This window comes from Cebidichthys violaceus, unplaced genomic scaffold, assembly GCF_023349555.1.
Source record: "Cebidichthys violaceus isolate CVI_PGR_0920_01 unplaced genomic scaffold, fCebVio1.0.p SCAF_21, whole genome shotgun sequence".
Lineage (NCBI taxonomy): Eukaryota > Metazoa > Chordata > Actinopteri > Perciformes > Stichaeidae > Cebidichthys > Cebidichthys violaceus.
In genome coordinates this window covers 8,525,284-8,548,328 of record NW_027176384.1, presented here as the reverse complement: position 1 = coordinate 8,548,328, position 23,045 = coordinate 8,525,284, and the positions used below count along the sequence as shown (strand labels likewise).

Here is a 23,045-nt window from a genome sequence, read left to right as displayed (position 1 = left end):
CTACAAAGAAACTCAATACGACTACAGAGAGAGAAACAGAAGTGACTTCCTCTTTACATGGAGGTGAACACTCAGGTTCAGGACAACCCTTCACTACTCTCTGAGCAGAAGAGAGCTCAATGTATCTGTATCTGTGTGCGCTCTGAAAGTCTACTGGAACAAGATAACTACGTTGCATGATGAAGATTACATGATTATGATTATCATGGGCACAGCACTGATGATCAGGATGTTCGTGACGTATTTGCTTTCTTATAAGCATGATCCCAAGCATCCAGTGAAAGGCTAGTTGCCGTTTGTCCGGAGGATGTGAAGACCCTTTCTGTTTGCACTGCTGCTGCTGACAGCTTGTGTGCAACCAGAGTTCCGATACATTTTGACAGCTCCCAGCCCACCGTACTTATTGAGCAAGTGCAGCTGACACATTCATTCACAAAGTCATTCAGCACAATACACCCGAGGGTGCTCACATCCTCATCTCAGTGTCACTATTTGGAAGTAATGAATACTTATTTGGCATAAACCCTGTCTTCTATGTGTGTGAGCTGTCACACGGAGTGTGTCGTCTTTCTTTGGATGAAGCTTTGGGCGCCATGTCTAATGAATCACCTCCTTCAATGTGCCCCATCTGCTTTACCAGCCTCAGGGCTGCCTGCATACAGTCGTTCCTGAACTATAGTGGGTACATCCCAAGTCTCTTAATTGTCATTTCCTCGCTCCTCGATTGAACCGGAAGTTGTTGTTATTTAGCTCGGAGGAGCGAGGATCGAGGAGAGAGGAGGGATCTCTGAGGAGCCAATTAATACATTTCAACCAGGATGGTGCTGTGAAAGAGCATTGAGCTTATTAGGCCCGAGCACCAACGTAGTCGGAGCGGAGGACGTATTCTTCAAATGTTTAATATTATTATTATTATTATTATTAGGGCCCGAGCACCGATGTAGCACCGAGCACCAAATTTATGCGATCGACTTCAAATTTGGTCAGAGTGATCTAAATACTTTAATGATGAAAAGTTGCATAAATGGTCTACTGACAGACATTGAACGACCTTCGTTTTATGTGGCGCCTATGTCACGCACATTTCGTGCCGTTCGCCATGAAAGAGGAAGTTGTTGTAACTCCAAGGTACTTTATTCAATCTGCCCCAAACTTGTTATGTATGATGCTGGTCCACGTTTGAGCACATTTCCATGCCAACATTTTCACAAAATCATAGCGCCACCTACTGGCAAAAGGAAATGACAAGTTTTATACTTTGATGTACTCCTCCAAGGAAGTTGCCCAGATCAGTCTCAAATTTGGTAAGGTAAGCCTTAAGACATTGAAGATGCTTCATCATGAATATTGTAAGTTGTCGTTAAATGCTGTTGCCGTGGCAGCACGTCATTCGCCATGAAAAAGGAAGCTTACTTTTCTGTGGCTTAGGATGCTCAACAAGCCTTGGAACTTTGTGCATGTGTCATTGGTGATGGAAATAAATATTTCATATGGCTTTTTGGCTTGATCGTTTCAAATTGCCTCGATAGCGCCCCCTACAAATTTTCAAAAATGCAGCCCCAGCGCTACGTTTGACCTACATGTATGAAATTTGGTAGGCACATGTATCACATGAAGACTTAAAAAAAAGTCACTTGGAAGTTGGCCATTTAGATTTTTGTGTGAATTTTCCCTTGATTTCTAGTCGCTATACTTTAACGAACTCCTCCTAGGGACTTTGTCAGATCCACTTCAAATTTGGTCAGTACAGTCTCAAGACCTTTGTGATTAAAAGTTACTCAAAGCTTTATGTTTGATGGAATAGCTTAGCCACGGCGTAGCGGCTTTTTTACGTGATTCGCCATTAAACAACAAGCTGATGTAACTCCACTGGAGTTGCTTAAATCTGTCCCAAACTTGCCATGCTTGATAACAGTCATTGCCTGAAGATGTCTACAAGCCAATTTTCACTTAAAGTTGTAGCGCCTACAGGCAACAGGAAGTCAGCGTTATGTGACAGACGGAATCCGATTTTATGACATTTAAATGATGTGGTCTGCACTTGATGTAGAGCAACATAAAGAAGTGTTCTCTTGCGCCACATAGTGGATACAGGAAGTGGTGGAATATTTGCACTGCATAATTTACAACATCGCAGAGTCCAGCGGGAAAAATATGTTAGCCTCCAGGACGCGTTGTCCGATGGTCAAAGACATTCGCGGCCGTGTCTGCTAGCGTCCCGCCAGTACTCCCAAGACGCGGGAAGGTGCGAGGGCCCGTCCATCGCTGCTTGCAGCTTTAATTTTTGTTTGTTTCTGTTTGTGTCTGTCCACAGACGGAACCCACTACATTTCCATTTCATCACAGACTCCATTGCTCAGCAGATCCTGTCATCTCTGTTCCATACCTGGATGGTCCCTGCAGTCAAGGTCGACTTCTACGATGCAGATGAGCTAAAGGTGAAGAACACGACTCCTCTTCACCTCACTAACTCCCAGCTTCCCTCAGAAATACTCAGACATGCATTCACCTTCACTTGCTATCCTGTAGTGCTTAATGATCTGAGTGCCCCCTTTATTGATTCTTGTTAGCTCTGTTTTCCATCTTTTAAGGATGCTGTTACATACAGAAAAAATATTACACATTTTTTAAATTCAATCAATTTTAAAGCAAATTATCCTAACCCTGCATTTGTGTTTTTTTTCAGTCTGAGGTGTCATGGATCCCTAACAAACATTACTCTGGAATCTATGGCCTGATGAAGCTGGTGCTAACTAAGACGCTGCCGTCCGTCCTGCAGAGAGTCATCGTCTTGGACACAGACATCACATTTGCCACTGACATCGCTGAACTCTGGGCTGTCTTCCACAAGTTCAAAGGTAATACAGCTCCTATTTGTAAACTAAACTACCAATTTAATTTAAGCAAATTAGAGTTTCAACTTTTTCCCATAAAATCATTTTATCCAGTATTCTATAGCTAATATACCTGTTCACAACAACTTTACAGGTCATTTTTCATGCGGGGGGGGGGGGGGGGGGGGAGAGGGGAGGCATTAGACTAAAATTGTCAGGCTGTGGGCCTGTCACTCTTTAGTAATCTTTTCTCTCCCCACATGTTCTCAATTATGGCTGTTTCATCACTCGTGGAGAAAATCACCACCATGACTCACCGAGTGGGATTATTCTTGTTGAATCGATATGTTTTTGGGATCAGCTGGATAGAAGCTGTGTGTTACACAGGTGCTGTTCTTGTGATAAGCCTTGAGGAGTAGCTCTCGATCTGTTCATGAACTACAGTGTGTGTGCTGTAAATGAAAGTAGGTGTGTGCAAATTTTAAAAAAGCGAGCTTGAGAGAGGAGATTAATGCTGCTGTCACACCTCTGCACACCTGGTCAATACATGAAGTGGGCATGACTGTCAGATTGTCTGTTTTAAGCTGTCAGCATGCCTAATCAGAACTGCTTGTAGGATGTTGGAACAACTTTAGGAACATAACCCAACCCTTACAAATATTGTTAGGCGCAGCATAGATCTTATTATTGGAGAAGACAGACGCTGTAAGACAAGCACTTCCGTTGATCATAGTCAGCCCTTACTTGTATGAGAGAGGACAGGCGATGGGACACAAAGTCCTGTAAGTATATCCTAAGAAGGAGGGGAAGATAGGAGGAAGGTACGTAGGCAGGAGGAGGGCAGGAGGCGGTGATGAGTCACTTCAAAGATTTATGGGTAGTGATGTCCAATAGTGCAGCGCAGCCAGCAGGAGTTTGAATCAATCTTAATTAGCAGTTGACTCCAATGCAGCAGCTCTGCCACCCACTCCCTTTGCTGTCCAGTTGTGCTTAACTGTCCAGCCCCTTTTTATCTTTGAAGCATCGCAACAGTCCAGCAAGACACGTTCAATACATGTTCCTCTCAGGATTTAGCTTTCTTTAAATGACTTATGAAGAAGTTTAGGAGGACTGATACAGTGCCATGGTTTAACCAGCACAGCTCCTATTTTATCCACTCATCAACTCATTTGAACTTTAGCTCATAAAGGCAGCAGCATACTGTTCATTGATTCAAAGAATGCATATATTGATGCATGTCCTCACAGAGTCTACACAGTAATTAGATACAGTCCTACCCATGTCTTTGGTAGATATGGCGGTAAATTCTGAAATAAAAGCCGGTATTTAAATGGCTCGCACTAACAAATAAAAGGCACTGGCTTATAAAGGCCAGGTAATAAAATCATTGACAGAATTACTTGTACTCTAATGGCTCACTTGCTAAATTCAGAACAGTGTATTTCAGCCGCGCTAATTCCATCAGTACAATAGTTACTCACCACTCAGCTGCCCTCTTTTAACAGAAATATAATGTTCATTAATTCCAATCACTTCTTTTTTTGTAACAGTGTAGGCCACTATTGAAAAAGCACAACACTTCCTGCAGATGTTTTTCATTAAAAAGCTAGTAAAGGATTATATGGTTTGAGCTGCTGAAAGGCTTTTCATGTGAAATATCTGTGCAATAAGTGTTGAGTTTTATTGTTGGTAACTGAACACTGAACAAAGAAATGACTGCACATTGATAAGTGTATTAATTAACCAGTGTAAAAAGAGACGGAGCTAATCAGAAAACAGGGAGGCTTGTTATTATGATAAAATAGACTTTTTACACAGGGAAGTCAGAAAAAAGGCCTGTCTCTAATAGAGTCTGTTTCCAATAAAGACTTGGTTCTAAGTAGTAATAAATGCTATTACTACTACTCCTATTTGAGAATGTTGTGTAAAAGGTTGGGAACCAGTATACTACATTATATACTTTAAAATATTTTACTCTAATATGTATGTTATTTTGTAACATGGAATATAACAAACATGCTCACATTTGAAGCAGTCCAAGTCCAAGTTGGTTGAAGTGTCTTCACTAAATACATTTTAAAATGTCTGAATTATTGTTTTGGATGTTGATCAACATGAATCGGTTTGACATGCATGTGTTGGGTGCCAATATTCTGAGGATGTTAAATGTGATCCTACAGAACTCTGCATGCAGGCCATGCTAGTCCAATCTGCTGTAATCGTTGGCAGAATGGAGCCCTTATTTCACAGCTGGTTTGGTCCTGTTGTCAATTAATTGCTATGTCTATTTATTTCCCCTGCCTGCCTGCAGGCCTTTTGTGCTTTCAGCTCTCCTGTGTTCTCCATAACACTCGGGCAGCACTCAGGATGGTGAAATTTTGATGCTAATCTTACTCCCACACTACTGATTGTATGTTCTTGCTGATGAGCTCCAGGGCCTCTACTAGATGTTGACATACACCTTTTATCTATCCATTGTCAGAAATCATTATTAGAGTTAATCCTCCAATTCTAACCATCAGATATCCTGAGGTTAGGAGTGAAGCCCCAGGGAAATTAGAGCTCCACTCAAGACTTCATTTTTCATTTTAGGCATATTCCCATATGTCATATCCTCCAGGGATGCATGACCCTTGCCACTTTGACAAATGTGAGGCCTGCAAGGCGTGTACCAAGGAGACGAGGGCAGGCAGGTTGAGGTCAGGTGTAATGTTGATGTGGGGAGGAGACTGAACAGTGTGTTGTAATGAATTCTAACTCATTCATTCTTCAACATCTGTCATTGGTGGTGTGTAGAGCCACGGCCCATTTCTCTTCTCAAGGGGTTTCTCTGCAGACATACAGTACTTTACATGGGTTCACTGGCATTATGGTGAACTTTTCAATTACCCCCACATTTCATTGGGAGCTTTACAAGGCAGTGCAAAGTCTATATTAACAAAATATTGCACTTTAATCCATTTAACAGACACATCATATTCTGTGAACCAGGTTTCCTTCACAAGTTATTTTAACCCAAACCATATCCTGACCAGAATGACGGATGAAGAATGTCTACATGAATACTTTAGAAGTCACTGTTCCTGCTGATATGGACGTGAGATCACATGGTGCTAATATAGGTCATTTTTAAAGGCAATGAGAAACAGTATCCAGGGCTTTGATGTTTCGTTTTAAGGATTTTTTTGTTTCAAAATATTTGGAGGATCGGTTTGTGCTAATTCAGAAGCATTACGCAGTTTTTGCAAATATTTATGCAATCATGCTGCGAAACCCTCTGTTACCCTTATCCCAAATGTTCTCTCTTGACTGAAAATGTTTTGTTATCTCCGCCAGGTTATTCATGCGATCCGTTGCATGAGTAAGGGAGTGAGTGTGTGTGCACCTCCGTGTCTGTCCAGTGATCTCTCATTCTGTTGCAGCAAACTGCATAATATTTTGGGTGTCCAGTAATGGCTGCATGCTCAAGGACCTCTTGTGGTTGCGGTGAATCACACTTTTTCAAAGCACCTTTCATAGCTTGTTCTATACTGCTATTGACTGCCTGCTGAATCCTCATTCACTACTCTTAACCGGCCCCTGGCCAGTAGGGGCCACTAGTGATAACACAGCTGAGTGCATCTCTGAAACAACGGGTCACTTTTATAGTTTATAGTAGTCTTGGATTATGTGTTTGGCTAGCAGCTAAAAGCTTACTGAACTACCAGTACACACACTGCTGAGTACCACTCAGCCGCTGCTCACCGGGCAGACAGTTTGGCGAGTTTAATGCTTTTTTGATGTGTCTTATACGACAACTTTGAGCCAATTGCCTGCATACATCGCCGCTTGTTTTTGAGTTTGAATGAAGTGTGTTTCACTACGTCTCATAGGCCATTGGTGTCTACACAGGGGTCTACACTTAGCTAATTGTGGGTTGTGTTTATTCAATCACACAATGCAGACGTGGTTGTTGCAGACACACCTGCCAGAGATCTGCACTCGAGTGCACCTTTCTAGTTTAACCTGTATTTGACCAGGGTCATTTTGCTGGAAGCAGTGGTTGGAGTCAGCAATTCTGGAGAAAGATTGTTGATATTTGAACTCAACACCAATTTAACCCAGCCCCCTGCAGATTTACCGTCTCTCTCGCTCCCACTGTCTTTCTCTTTACATCCATGGCCTTTCACCTGTCCTGTGCACAAGCATGAACCCCTGTTGCTGATTGGCTGGAATAGTTTGTTTGTTTCCCATGTACAGAGCCAGGGCTGAGTGTCAACACAGTGCGCACACACAGAGCGGACAGCTAGCGGGCCGTGAGGAGTGTAGGACTGCACCTTTAAGGGCCTCAGTTTGCTTCAAACAAACTAGGTCATGTGACGTGCTGTTTGATCTTATTTAGCAGTGTTCCCAATGACCACACTGGAAGGTGGTGCCCAAGGCCTACTGTCACAGCCTCTTCTTCCCTGCATCCCACTGCATCTCATCTCACTCAGTCTCTACGACAATATAGGCAATCCACCAAGCACTTTTAGTTTGAAGCATACTTAAGGACGCTGTACAAGGACACCTCAGCTGTAGTTATGAATGAGGGCCAATCACTGCTCTTTATCTTTCCCCAGCCAAAGTTCCAAACTGAAGTCAACTGTGACACCTAAGCTACCTCACTGCCAATTGAGCAAACCTTGTCCCCTGATAAAGATGGTGACATGTGGTTTAAAGTTGCTCGCCTGCTGTAAAAGAGAATAAGGGAAGAGGATGCACGGAGCAAAACCAGTCTCTCACAATCAGTTGCATGTGACTTTGACTTTTGAAAGAATAAAAATGAATAAAAAGATCTCATGTGAGGGCAGATATATTTGCTTGCACCACCTAAAAAAATGCTGTGCATAGTAAACACTGGACTCAACGCAGTGCGTCTGGGACAAAAAATGGAACCTGGCCTTTTGGCCCAGAGCGGCCCACCATCAATCACGCACCACCCATCTTTCCGCTCCTCTACCGTGCCACTCCCTAAAAAACACTAAAGCCGTGTAATGAGTAATGAGCCTTTCAGACAACAACGGCACCACGGCGCTCTGAATTCCATTATTTCCAATGGTTTGCACCGTTGCCGCGAAGGCTTTTCACCGCATTGAGCAAAGCGTGGGCGCAGTGTGAGTGATGCGTGCAGCGGCGAGTAGCATTGCAGGATTGTATCCTCCATGAACAGGGAATTCCACAAGGATATAGAGTCCAGCCAGACTGTGAGTAAAGTAGCCAGCTCGAGGGGTCCAGGGACATGACATTGGACGGACTACCTTCCCGTCTACCTACCCGCCTTCCTGCCTGCCATTAATCTGTCCGTGGACTCATAGTTCCTCACCAGAGTCTTCCAGCTGCTAACTGTAGCATGTTGGTTGTTTCTAATGATCATTTTGGGGAGTGACTCTGGAAGAAGACCTGTCAGTGTTGAAGACTTGGAGACTTCTTCACTAGATTTATCAACTTTCGGAGCGAGCGTTGCTAGATACTGTCATTGGAAAGAGATGGCTGTAACGGGTGGTGTATGGACCCAATTGCAGTACAAAGGACTCAGAAGACAGAGGTAAAAAGTTCAACGTTTTACTTAGACTCCGGCAGACAGGCAAACGGTTTAGAAACCGGCAAACAGGAATCAGGAGAGGAGAGGCAAAGTTCTTGGTCAGGGACAGAAGGCTAGGTCGAATAACCAGGAGGCAGATGAAGCAGGGAATCAGGGACAGGCGAGGTCGGTACCGGGAAGACAGGCAGGAGAATGCTGGAAAGACTCGCATGGCAAAGAACAATCTGGCAAAGGAGTGAGTGTGGAGCTGGTGACTATATGCTGGGCTGATTGCATGTGATGAGAGGCAGCTGTGTGCACAGGTGAGTGGAGTGAACTGACGAGGTGGGCGTGGCTGACAGGTTGAGTGGGGCAGAGGCAGGATCAATGGGAAATTACTGATGGCTGGATGACTGAACTGTGACAATGGCAAACACTTGGCTGGGTTTTTAGATTGGATAATTTTTTTAATCTAGTGTACTCTTCTAGTTTCTCAAGATCTCCAACCCGAGCTTTAATATTACTTATACTTGTATATACTTTAAAACCATTGTTCTTCCAGATTGATCTGAACTTTTGTAATTTAACATCATTACACAGCATTATGTTTGTTTTTTATTGACACCTTCACTGTGGTTTCATTCATTCATTATTTAGTCCATTCATTTAGCCCATACTTCTGTGTGGTGCAGATAAACAATGCATCATAATCGTCAAGATGCTGTGACCACAGTTTTCTGAAGTAGCCCCACTAATGAGGATGTCCCCTGTCTGTACAATCAATGCAGTTATTAATGTGTTTCATTCATCAATTATTTTGCTAATATTTGTCAAACTCTCAAGACTCTCTGCTCTCTATGCGTGAGGACACATTCTCTCAGCTGAGCACACACACACACACACACACACATTCAAATAGAGCATGTGGGGGCGGGACGATACGGACACATTTCTCATCATCACCGGCCCAGTGCTGGCCCCAAAGACACGTCGGCCTACCCAGTCTGCCAGATGGCCAGTCTAGCCCTGGAGAGGGCCAAGTGCAAATAAGCCTCCATTTCAGGAAGAAGCAAGTGTTTGACCCAAACAAGACTCATGAATAGGATTTATTATTTATACACAGGCTCTGAATCTGTCTCTCTACACACTAATGCATAAAGTACAATGACGTAACATGCTCATGTGAGTGCTTTCAATGCATGGGTGCTTGTGTTAAATAAGGTTATTTTTCTCTGTTTTGCATTAATACACCACCATACAAGAGGTTGCCAACTATAACCCTGTTCTAGACACACCTGTCACTGCAAAGACATTAAACACAACTTCTTTTCCATTCCTTTCATCCATCACATTCTGTTCATCAATGTTATATACATCCTGGGCCAGAAATGCTACCACATCTGCTGTCTTCATGAATTTGCTGAGGGTGACCTATTTTCAGCATCCACTCCAATGCAACATGCTAACATGAAGCACTTAAAGATGTCCTCAGTGGATTTATACGCCAGTGGAAGTGGGGTGTTAAAGAGCAGAATTACATATGCTTTTGCTGCTCCTAATTAGGTCCTGGCACTGAAGACGGATAGATAGACTAGAGCAGGCTAACAGACGGGTACAGTAGTTTGTACTAGTTTAAATTTGAGTTTATGCAGGTACAGGTTAGGATTAAAGGCTGTTTATGTAGACACAAATGAAAGGGGAACAATCCCTTTAATTTTACGTAAAAGGGATAGTTTGGATTGTATGAGGTACTACACCATAGTCCATGTATTACCTCGAGTTAGGAGAAACAGACTGGAGTACCAGCATGGGAGCAAAGCAATGTACTGCTGTGGACATATTTTAGATATTATGATATATGATATTGATTTATAATCAATATCAGTATAAGTGTACGCCGTATTTAGAATAATTTCAAATGGGGAACTGATCTGAAATCCACAACTCCCATCTTGATACTCCTGTCTGTTTCTTCAAACTCCATCTAGATAATACACTAACTATGGAGAAGTACCTCATACAACTTCACTTCTCAATACTGTAACTACCCCTTTAACGTCAATTCACTTCAAACTGTGAAAACAGTTGTATAATGTCTTCTGGGGATCTGGAAGAGCATATGCTAAGTCTGATGAAACAACCCTGATGAGGAAGTGATTGAAAGATTACAAGGAAGAGGGGTCTGACAAAAATATGCTATTGGTTGCATTATGGGAAATGTAGGATACAGGGTTTTGGGGGCTAGACCCATGCTAGGTAAGCTAGGATATCTGACAGTTCACTTTTAGTTTCTGAGTATCTTTTTGGCATTTTGACCTCCTTTATTACTGAGTCTCAGGAGAGAAAAATGGAAATGATGGTGAGAGATGAGGAAAGCAACAAAGATCCCTAATAGGATTTTAACCATAGACATTGTGGCTCATGGTCATCACCTTTAACACCAAGGCCATCAATGAGCCCTGACTATCTTTCTTTTGTGAGTCCTCTAACTTGTGAAAGTACTCACTGGTATAAGGTATGTAAGGTACCTTACTACCAGACTTGGATAGAATGGCTTTGTCAATGAAAAGGAAATCTCAGTGGCGGTCTGTCTCCATAACAAATATTGTGTCAGTTGAGCACTTAAGGCTTGTCCTTCATCTTCTTTTAAGAACTGTTGACTAGAGAGGAAAAAAACTGCGTCAGGTTTCTGTCAGGGATGTTCTGGGACTGAAATTCAGCCCGGGACTTTGAAACAGAGAGGCCTTCTGTGCTTCTGCCCAGAGGGCAACTAATACATTTCTGGAATAAAGACATTTAATGATGCTGAAGACCTTCAGGACACTTTAGGATGTCTTGCTGACACCTTCCTCCTCAGTTTGTATCAGTACTTACCACTGCACTGAATTGAAACAAGACCAGCCAGGTAAGCAGAGTGACAGTTCATCACTTTCATAAAAAACAAGTATCAGTCAAAATTGGGAGGCTTGTATCTGAGCTGCCTGCGGCTTGGAGAGCCAAGCTGGCCCATGCCACGGCAAGGACCATAAAACTATACAACCACACAATAATGGATCTGCTGTTCGGAAATCTTCCCAAACTTCCCGATGGCCAGTCCGCCCCTGACTTGTGTTTTCTAAGTAACTCAAAATGAACATAGTTGTTTGCCGCTTGTTGTGCCTCAAATGCGTCTGAGGACATTTGCATAAATGTCATGAGGGGAAGGTGGCAGAAAGGAAGCTGTTTCGATCATGGATCTTAGGTCATGAAGCAATTTCTGCCCACATGAACATTCACAGAGTTCACTGTGCTGAACTTCTGGGGGTGGCTTTGGCCAATCAAAGAGAAGGGTGCAGGCTTCGCGGAAGTAGAAGTAGACGAAGGAAGAAAAGAAGAGCGATGGAGGAGCTGAAAATGCTGGTGTTTCTGGACTTGTACAACACGGCGCTAGCTACTGAGGACAACCAGAAGAATAACTGGGCCTAGGATAACATTTCCACCAAATGATTTAATTATTTACATGGCACCAAGCTAGCTAACTCCGACCAGAAAGCCTCTGTCAGTCATGGCAGTCTTGGACCATTTTTAAAGACGCTTTGCTTCTCTGGAGAACGCTTTAGCAAGTAGGCGATTGTTGGAGTGGCATTGTGAAAGCAGCTTTTCTAAAACAGAGAACCTTTTAATTTATCTCTGAGTGCTTTCAGATTTAATCACAGAATCACTTCCGTCTCATTGGCCGTGCTTTGAAAGATCACTGACTAACAGATCAAAGTTGAAACTGAGCGTACTTTCAGAGCTGCATCGAGGTGTAAAGTCTGCGCTACGCTCACGGTAGCACTGTTAAAGGTTCAACATCTTAACTGTCTTCATAGGAAAACAATGGCTCAAACGCGTGCAAACTGATCCTGCATCTAATCCTCTATCGAGAGTTACAGTGGGAAGAACATCAAGTCCTTATCTGAAATTGGTAAGCGGCATCAGCATGTTGTGGATAATTTAATTCAACCTAAGCTCGGTCGTCTTTCTGGGCAGTGACAGCTCAGTTCAGCTGCTGCTTCTCACAACCACGTCTCATGGAAATGAGAGGCTTTCAGCCTATTCTGTCCCTCCAATCTTCTGGTGTGATCACACAATGAAATATCCCACTTCAAGAGCTGATCACACTTTGTGACAATGGCCTCAAAGAAACCCATTTTATCAACAGTCCTACTTTCATTGTTTAATTTTTGTCGTCTACCAGTTACCCCCAATAATCGGTGTTGATGTGAGAGACTACAGGAGAGGAGGTGGCGAGAGTATAGTTAGGCAGGCAAAGGGAAACAGAACCTTAACAATGAACAGGGACTTGGTTTGATATCATTTTGATTGACACAAGCAATAATTACACATCACTGGTGTGATGAATCTTTTCCACAAAGCTGGTGAGCTGGAATGAGTGCCATACGCTGACACTCGGATTTTAACCCATCTAGCATCCTGCAGCCTCAGACCTAATGCCTGGGTCTTTTCCCTCTCAGTTGTCCTTCCCTAGTGGCAAAACTCCTTTGAGAGTGATCGTGTCGATATACTGTCATACTGTACCTCGCCATCTACTAGATAAGCTGTCAGTGCCCCTGGAGATGGAAGGCTCTCTATTGTGTCCAGGGCCCATCAGCAAGGTCTCAAGAGCCTAAAAAGTGAATTATGAAAGTTGTCTCCTCAGCTGCTTGCCTATGAAATTGAATTGATGGTTTTGTTGATATTAAAAGGAAGTCATGTACCATTCAGACTTTATCCAAGTTTATTACCTCAATTAAAACAGGGATGTTATAATGTATCATACATGATGTTTCTGCACGCTGCTTGTAGAACATCTTCAAAAGATGATCGGATATAAACCCAATTCAGACCTGTCCTGTTTCTGCAGTTAAATACAAAATGGGATCTGTGCCCTGCGATACATTATGTCAATGCTCCTCCTTCCACGATCCACAGAACTAATGGCAGATGAAGCTTTGGCAGTATAACTGTACCAACAACCTGTCCTTGAATGAGGAACACTTAAGTGTATTGCTGTTTTCTAGGTGCATGAGACATCATTCCTCTCTTTTCTAGCAGTTCAAACCTCATGTGACAGAGATGCTTTTAAGCTGATCACTTGGCATTCTTTTCCTACCATGGAAGGTCAAAATGCCTGCTGCAAAAAAGCAATATCTGTTATTAAGAAACAACATAACTGATGATAAATGTGAGTAAAGATGCCATATTACTTGATTTAGAATTTGAACTCTCATCCTGCGAAGCTGCTAAAACTGAGTGCTGGGCCTTTTCACACACACAGAGCTGAGTGGAGGAGAGACAACTGAAGTGAGGAACGATGTCGCTAACGTGCAGACTGATTCAGTGGTGCTGTTTTTAATATTCAGTTAAAACTGATCCTCGTTGTTCTCTGTCATATGCTACTTAGGAGGCAATGTGGCCTTGTGTGCTCGGATTAATTTGGCAGACAGTTAACTCAGCGGTCATGATTTAGTGAGAATGAAAATTAGACTGTTTTGTTCTGTCAACAGGAGTATCAGGTGAACCAGCTTCAGAGGTTTTCTTTTTAAATAAGTGCTGTGTGATGGATGAAGTCATGCTGACGTACAGAATGCTTCATGTGGATGTCCAAAAAGAAGTGATTCATCTTTGGAAAAGGAATTGATAGATATTTAAAGAATCATTTAAAGTGTTGAATTTGAGAACAGAAGTGGTGGTCGGTGGTAGAATGAGTGTTTAATTGGGTTAACATCCCTTCTCCAACCGAGGGGAAACCTTGAAGGAAAGTGCTTAGTTTAGGTTGTTTTCTGCTACGGCATACAGATCTGCTGTGTAAAGGATATTTCCTCTACTCTCTTTTGAGAGAGAAAGCATCTAAAAGGGAGAAATGTATGTTTTCTATTGTGTGGTTTCATGAAGGTGCCCCATGTTTGTGCATTAACCAGTCAGAATGATGTTAGTTCACTGTGTAGATATTGGTTGACAGTGACACTTAGCAGTCAGACAGCAACCTGAGACACAAGAGCCATAGACTTTGAGCAACTCAGAAAAGCTACTGCCTCATTTCTATCTACAAACATGTCTTGGTTGTTGGAACAAGCTACCAAACGGAACACACTAATACCGACAGATTTGCAGACAAATTAGCAAGTTACTGGGGCATCCTGTTAACACCAAGATGGCGACGGACAAAATTCCGAACTCCAGGCCTCAAAACAGCGGTCCACAAACCAATGGGTGACGTCAGGACATTATAAACAGTCTATGAGTGAGACATGTGACACAATGTATTAGTAGGCCATTGATGCACACAGCTTTTTGTGAAGATATACAGTGTTGTGCAAGTTCACATTTCACAAGAGCTACAGCTCAGAATTCAAATCAACTAGTTTATGTTCATAGTTCACAATTTAGAATTTTCTTTTAAACTGGTTGGATGATATGGTGTTTTAGGGTTAGGATTAGGAGCTAATAAATCTTTAACTCCTTTCACTCCTTGGGAATATCTTTCCTTCGTGGCACAGAGCACATTATAAAAGCCTATTCTCGAATATAATACAACCCCTACTTTTTCAAAGATCATTTCCAGAAGAAAGTGTCATCTTAAATGTGGTTCAATATGGTATTCACAGTATATCACCTAGTTTAAAACCAAAACCAAGCCACAAACCACACCAAAACAACATTTAAGTGATCATTTCTTATTTTTAATAACTTGAAATCATGAATTTGCACAACAGGATTTTATAAAACAATAACACAATATCATCATAGCATCACAATTCCACGTATGGCTCGGCCCTAGTGCGGACCATGATGTCTCACTTGTTCAATAGTTGGATGTATCTCCTGATGAGCGTGTTAATCAGAGCTCCATGTGAGCTGCATTGAGGGGATGAAATGGTGGAGTGAGGAGAGTGTGTTGGGCCTGCTGACCGTGGCATTCATCTTTACTTGTATCAGCACCACTGACTCAGCAGGAAAGACTTCCACTGATCTCCTTGTACCTCTCCACAGCTAATTTAAGAACTGTTCACCCCCCCTTAGCCAGCCGCATGCTGGAAAATAGATTTTGGATGGCCTGGGGTTAGCTGTGTGAGGACTTTGCTTAGTGGGACATGCATACATTACATAGTATCATGTCCAACTCTGTAATGCATTCTAACCAGACTGTAATTGCTGAATAGCAGGTATTGGCTTTGATCCTTCAGGGACTCACAGACCAGATAGCCAGTCGGTAAATTACAAGATCAATAGTAACTGAACAGTGTGATGTGAATGAATCTGTTTGGGAGATTCTGAACGCTGATGCAATGGCTTTGACAGTGTGGTTTGAATATCGAGAACAGTGTGAAGAATCACCTTGTTTTGATGGGCTATTTTCTTGAAGATATTCTATTATTTTTGTTGAATCAGAATAGAGCTATATTGATTTTGCTTCCTTTTTCTTGCCCGTCATTGCTCTCTGGCTTGGAAACCAACTGTTTTTTGAGAAAAGGATAGTTGGGGTTCACGGTCAGTTGCTCCTCAGTTTTTCTCATTGTGGATGTGAGGATTGAGTCAGCCCGCTAGGCTTAATGTGTTCACACTCTGTGGTCATTTAAAAGGAACAATACAGAAGTTTCTACTGGTTTAAAAGTGTGTGTGTGTGTGTGTGTGTGTGTGTGTGTGTGTGTGTGTGTGTGTGTGTGTGTGTGAGAAAGGTATTGCTTGTAGTGACAAACACCAGAATTATCAACTACTACTACTACTCTTTCAGCTCATTGTTTTGTTTTTTTTTGTTTTTTTCGGCCTTTAACTGAGCCCTCAACAACCTAATTCCCAGCAGCATGCAGCTGTTTTTGGTGAAATACCGAATAAAGCCACTTTTCACTAGCTGCTCAGCAGCAGACAGACACAGTAAGAGACTAGCTGGTGAACATAGTGGAGCATTTAGCAGCTGAAGTGGCTGATATTCCCTCAGCAGTTGGTCGAGACTAAGAACTGAGGTAAAAGAGAGAGAGGATTGGACAAACATGACCTTAAATGAGCGATAATGTAGGTCTGTGTCTGCTGGATGTGTAAAAAGGCAACAATTTGCTCATATGTTAGTGGATGTGTTTTCAGCTTGTTCTGCTGCATGCCCGCAAGTGGCCACAAAATACCAGTTAGTGCAGCTTCAAAGAACTGTAATCAACTTCATTTGCATACCACATTTAAAAACAGAAGTACAAAGGCCTCTATCGTATCCCTTGTTAGCCAATCATGCCACTGCATTTGGGCAGTGACTGATAAATGAATTGTCTGCAGTGGGTTGCCCATGTAGTCTACCAGCTATAGGCATCAAACACACAGTGTTCAGCTTATTGTTGTAGTTGATCAGAGTGAACTGCTTATTTTCCTTACTCTTTCATTGGTAATGTTGTGTTTATTGAATGGTTATATGATATATATATATATATATATATACAGCAGCATCAGTAGCAGACAGTGGCAGCCCAAGTTCCAATATTACTGCCTGAACTAATTTGCGGGCTTTGAGATTTTTGAGGTTTAGGTTTGCAATTATCAGTCATATCCATAATAAATAGCATTGCACTCACCAACTTTATTTTAGATGGGAAATTTTCAAAAATGGTCAAAATCAATACAGCAGAACCAGAGATATCATCACCCAGCTTTACCCAGCGTTACCTCAGCTTTGGCCTACTGTGCTTACTGTAGTTGTGTGCACAGTTTTCTTATGCAGTGATGGGCTATTATGTATCAGGGAGCTCATTTATAGTTTCATCTCCAAATAAAGTTTACACAATCTGAAGGGCCTGTCTGTTGTTGGTGTTCGGTGGTTCATGCGTTGTAGCAATGCCACTGTACTTCCAGATCTCAACAGTTTAACATGATGAATACAATGCTACCATAACCAATGGTGACAATAGGCAAAACTAAGAAAACAATACCCCTCGCTCACCCCTCTCTTTCTAACACTACAGTAACATGAGCCGCTGAGTGCAAAACCGTGGTGACACTGAGGAATCATCAGGACCTTCACCTCGCCTATTTTTGGAGCAGTGAAAATCAGAATGCGGTTACACGGTTTTCCGCTCTGCGGCTCACGACGCTGCAGTTTCACAAGCGTGTTGGTCTTCAGGTGAAACATGAAAGTCTCTCTACAGCCAGTGTTTGATTTGTCCATTCTGGGCTGCTGTAGAAACATGGTGGTGCTACATGTAGATATAAAGGGCTCATACTAAGGTAATGAAAACATGATTCTTAATTTCAGGTGATTATATGTTAATGTAAGCATTGTGAGATCCCCCTAAATCTTACATACCTTTAACTATTTTTCATTATTCAGCCTGGATAAAAAAAGGCCTGTGACTCTGCTGGTGTTAAATACATATTTCTTGAAATTCCAACATGATTAAATTGTCATTAACCATAATTAATTGCACAGGTTTACTGCTTAATTTCAATCTAAGAATGTTTAACCATAATAACGTGTGGAGTAGAATATAAACAGAAGAAATGTTCTTCCCACTTCTGCTGACATTCACATTCAGCTTACAGGCATTTTTCTTAGAATCACCTGTGAAGTTTGTCCCCGTAAAAGGAGCACGGTTTAGTTTCTGAGCTCTAATTGTCCCGCTCAGTCATCACCTTGATGGCAGATCTTTCTTCTTTGTTTTGCAGCCTTTCTAAAGGAGCTGCCTGCTCTCTGCTGCCTGCTCCAATAAGCTCTCATTAATCTTCCTTACAGCCTTCATTAAAGCTGCTACCTCTACACTCCAGGCTCCTATCTCCTCCTTAATGCCCATCTCCTCGACCTTTATCTCTGCCCAGCTTGCCTTCCATAATCTCTTGCCCTGAAGCCTACGTTACATCCCTTCCCCTCTTGTCCCCTCATCTCCTGGATCTATCCTCTCCTGTCCTCTTTATACCTTTTGTCTAGTGGCTCAATTCATTACATTTATTGTACTGTTGAGCTTTGAAATCAACCTTGAATTAAATATTGATGTGGTACGCCATTTGTGAGGTGGCAGTTCTCTCCTTTGTTGTTGACTCAGACATAAAAGCCTACTTTATGAAGGGATTATGTTTCTGCTGGCTCAGTGTTGAACCAGTTGACCCTGAAGTGTCTTCCATTGGGCCCCTCCACCCTCCATTACTGTCTGCACACAGTCCAAACTGTAGGGAAGCTGAAAAAAGCTGCTTAGCTGCAGATTATGACTTAATTATCTCGTTATCTCAAGACAGAACCCGCGGCAACAAGTACAGCTTGTTTCATTTTTTTTAATTTAGTTAATCATAAGTTTTAAAAACTGCTACTTTATTTACCCAAACTGCAGAAACAACCAGACATTTATTTCTAATTACGTTGCATTGTAAATCTTTTTGGTAGCATTGTTTGTTTGTTTTACTGACATTAAAGTGCCTTCAAATGGCACAATATCCCCTTTTCTGGAAGGCTTAACATGAAATATCTGCAGGAAGTGTTGAGTTTTAATGTAACTGTAACTTAACACACTTAACACTTAACACACTTAACACTTAACATAAAACATGTTTGTTCCATAACGTGTTTGTTTTTTTAAATAGTGAGCAAGCTGTGGCCTGAGTGTGATATTTAACAGTTGCTGGTGCTCTCTGGTGGAAAAAAACACTGTATGAACTGTAAGGGTCCAGTGATCATTTTAATAATCTACAGACCTCCAAGGCCTAATAGTGTTTTTATCGTAGAATTTGCAGAGTTACTATCCCATTTTACATCAAAGTATGACAAAATTCTTATTGTAGGTGATTTTAACATACATGTCTGCTGCCCTTCACAGACTTTTGTCACTGATTTTATAGATACCCTGGCATCTTTTAACCTCACTCAGGCTATAGAGATATTGGAGAATTCTTTTCCAATTTAATTGTAGCAAATCCGAGAATTGTATTTATGCTAATCGACTCGGTGGTCAACCCCTCCCTCTGTCATTTTACTGATGTCGATATCTCCTTGGGCAAGACGCTTAACCCCAAAATTGCTCCTGCCGGCGGTGTAAGAATGGGTATGAATGAATAGATAGTCCTGATGAGCAGGTGGCACCTTGCTCGGTAGCCCCTGCCATCAGTGTATGAATGTGTGTGAATGGGTGAATGATGACATGCAGTGTTAAAGAGCTTTGAGTGCTCGGAAGACTAGGAAAGAGATATAAAAGTACAGTATAGCGCTGAAATATTGTCTTCAATGAATTGTAATTAAATAAATGAAAGCTACAGAGAAAATAAGAAGATGTGGAGGATGTGAAAAAGTAATGATATTGTGTTGTGATGCTGTTCTCAGGTCAGCAGGTTCTCGGTCTGGTGGAAAACCAGAGTGACTGGTACCTGGGGAACCTGTGGAAAAACCATCGACCCTGGCCAGCTCTGGGCAGAGGCTTCAACACTGGTGAGTAGAGGAGGACATAATGTTAGCATTTTAAAACCATGTCCCAGTTGCACACTTATTAAAGTATGCATGCTAAAATAAATATTCTGGAGAGTGCTGCAAAATATTCAAAGTGTGACCCAGCTTAAGGAAGATCTCAGAAAACCTCCAATGTGGTTGCGTCACAAGGACAGATACAGGAGAGCATTCCTGCCCACTGCAATAAGACTTTATAATAAATCACCTCTGACTAAATCAACATTCACTTGACTACAACATCGCTACACTGTCTTTGCACTACTGTTTAGATTATCTAGTTAGTTAAATTAATACTATTCTATTTCATTGTATATACTGTGCATTTTTTATTTTACTTAATATGTTCTACTCTGTTATTTTATTGTATTTATTGTGCATTTTTTATACTTAAATATATTTTTTGCGGGATGAATAAAGTATCTATCTATCTATCTGCACTGGCTGTCAGAGCTATTTTAATGCCACTATAGTTGCCACTGTTCACAAAAGCAGAGTGTGTCTTTATGTGATAGGTCCATTTTTGCCTAAACAGCTTGCTTATAGTGTGAAATTCACTTGTGAATGTATACAAATGCTGATAGTTATTGAGAATTGACATGTAATTAATATTAAATTATCAATTTTATATGTAATTGACTTTGACTTAAAATGCAAACAGCAAAACTAGTTTTAACTAGTAGTTAACTAGAAAATAAATGCCTTTTGCTAATGTTCAGTTTTCAGGAAACACAGTTACAAAATCCAGATCAAGCAATCAACTGGGTTCAGTCATTAAAACCTGTAAAGTACAGCTGATGTAGTCTGTACTCCTTTGTGACACCAAGGTTCACAAGCAGACAACATGCACCAGTCCACAAACCGTAGGTGCCACATGTAATAAGGCAGGAAGGTATCGACTGAGCCGCAATTAACACCAAGTCAGCCCTGTGTTGAGTAAAAAGGGGGCAAAATGGTTCCCGTGATGCAACCAACTAATCCGTGATGAAAGGATTAGAGGTGAACAGTTTGAAATGTCCATAAAAACGCCAGATAGGGCAACGCGTCATCTGTCATCCAGCACATTTACCACTGAATGAGTGAGGGAGGACTCAGATACATCTCCCAGATAGAAACGGATGTAAGGGCACAGAGAAGCCCAGGATGCCGCTGTGCTGATTGCTGCCGCTGCCATCCCTCTGAGGACGGCCATGAGTGAGGAAAGCTCTCGCTAAGTGCGCCTTGCAGAGGCTCCACTCCCACTGCACTGTAGGCTCGTGTGATGGCATCGCACAGCCAGTGAGACAAATGCTGTTTTGACACCTTGCGAGGTAGATAACATGTTAACAATACACACTATAACATAATGTATGTGTAGTATCATGTATGTATAGTTACAGTAACAGACTTCTCTTCACCTCCATCCACTTCTATTTTGAGTGTAAACCGTTTGCTAAAACAGACACAATAAACAAAGTTAATGATGAATTTGATTAATATCATTATTAATTACCATCTGTAATAGGAAAGCAATTGATTGCTGTCTAAGTACTTTTAATTCTGTATTCTATGATCATTTAATTTCAGAGCCGAACAGCAGTGAGGCAGCTTCTTCCTTTGCAAGAACGTAGTGCATTGATGAAAGATGCAGGCACACACCAGGCTCATTATCAGTTTTATGGAAAAACATTTTCCAAAAGATGATTGAAATTGATTGGGTTCCATTACACATTGTTATTATTTTCCTCCAGGTCGTTTCCTTCAGTAGACTTATAGCTCTCTCTCTGTGCTGTTTGGATCTGGAGGATAATGCTTCTATTGACTGTAGCCCAAAACAAACAGCTCTGTGAATGTTACAGCAGACACACCTGAACACTTTGGATTTGTGACGGTTCAGTGTTCTGCTCTTAAACTTCCTGACAGTGTGACTGAACAGCAGATCTCAGAAACAGAAAGGCACGTGTTGCATTTACACAGAACATCAATTTGACAGAAAACCTCCAGTTTAGCTGCGGCTGGTCGGCTTTGTGGCCGTGGCAACAGATGAGCACAGCGGGGTGTGAAAGATGGTTCAATGGTCCAATTCGCAAAAAATATATTCGCCATGTCTCTTCTTTGTAGCAGCCTGGAATTCTTTTATTAGCCAGGGAAGTGAGAAGAAACAGTTCTTGTTTTTGTTGTGGGAGAAAGTTAACAATGAAAAACAAGGGTGTGATTCAGAGCCTCGTGATGGGACTTTTTGATCTTTACCAGGCAGCTAGATACTAATCTCTCTGTTTCTTAAGCTACTATATCTCTGTCTGCGTGTGTGTGTGTGTGTGTGTGTGTGTGTGTGTGTGTGTGTGTGTTGTGTGCTTTCCAGGGGTAATTTTGCTTCTCCTGGATCGTCTGCGGAAGCTGAGATGGGAGCAGATGTGGAGGCTGACTGCAGAGAGAGAACTAATGAGCATGCTGTCGACCTCCTTGGCAGACCAGGTAACACTCACACACACACACACACACACACACACACATCCTTACTACTCAGGCATGCTAACTCCAAATTGCTCCTTCACATGAGCAAATCACGAAAACACAGGTACAGTAATTGTTGCGGGAGCCTGTTTATCCAATCCGTTTTAGACTCTGCTGGTAATCTAAACTGTGGTAAGCCCTCATGTTTTCTGCCAATGCTACCTGAACATCTGTGGCTAAACTAAACCCCAGTAAGGGGTTTTGTATGCTTCAAACAAACAACTTAGTTTGAGACGTGTCACCCGTCCACGTCTAAGGGTCTGAAGAGTTTTCTACCTGTTCTAAATGGCCACACTGGAAAACAAGGTGAAAAACGGTGTCATAGCCTCCACCAGGCTGCATCACACCGCCTCCCTGATCTTTCTCCAGCAACTCAGTGTCTTTTGTGTGTCAGCCCCATGGATCATACAAAACGGGATAATAGTGCACACCTTCAGACCATCTCTTCTCTTCTTTTATGGCGTTGCACTCACTTGTACACACGGACAGAGGTAGTTTTGTGAAAAGTGAAAACAGCTTGAGAAACAAATCAAAACCTGTTTAAGCTGCCAGCATGCTGCTTCCCACCTTTCCAACGTCACAATTAGGTATGGTGGTGTCCGATCATCTCAGTAACTTCCCAAAGCCGACAATCCGACTTTCACACCCACTTCACACTATGCACTAATGGACACCTAGTAGTTAGTTAAACTGTCTGTTCACCATGTTGGGGACACAGCTAGCGCAGGTCTGGTCATCAGAAAATATTAAA

General features: G+C 42.0%; 1 protein-coding gene across 1 annotated transcript in view; it reads left to right on the top strand.

Moving 5' to 3' along the window:
* large1 (LARGE xylosyl- and glucuronyltransferase 1) overlaps positions 1-23,045 on the top strand; it is an 86,754-nt gene that overhangs the window by 43,134 nt on the left and 20,575 nt on the right. Inside the window, exons 5-8 of the mRNA XM_068717163.1 lie at positions 2,315-2,438; positions 2,687-2,858; positions 19,682-19,786; positions 22,143-22,255. Coding sequence (XP_068573264.1) covers positions 2,315-2,438; positions 2,687-2,858; positions 19,682-19,786; positions 22,143-22,255 — 514 coding nt within the window. The remainder of the gene's footprint in view (positions 1-2,314; positions 2,439-2,686; positions 2,859-19,681; positions 19,787-22,142; positions 22,256-23,045) is intronic.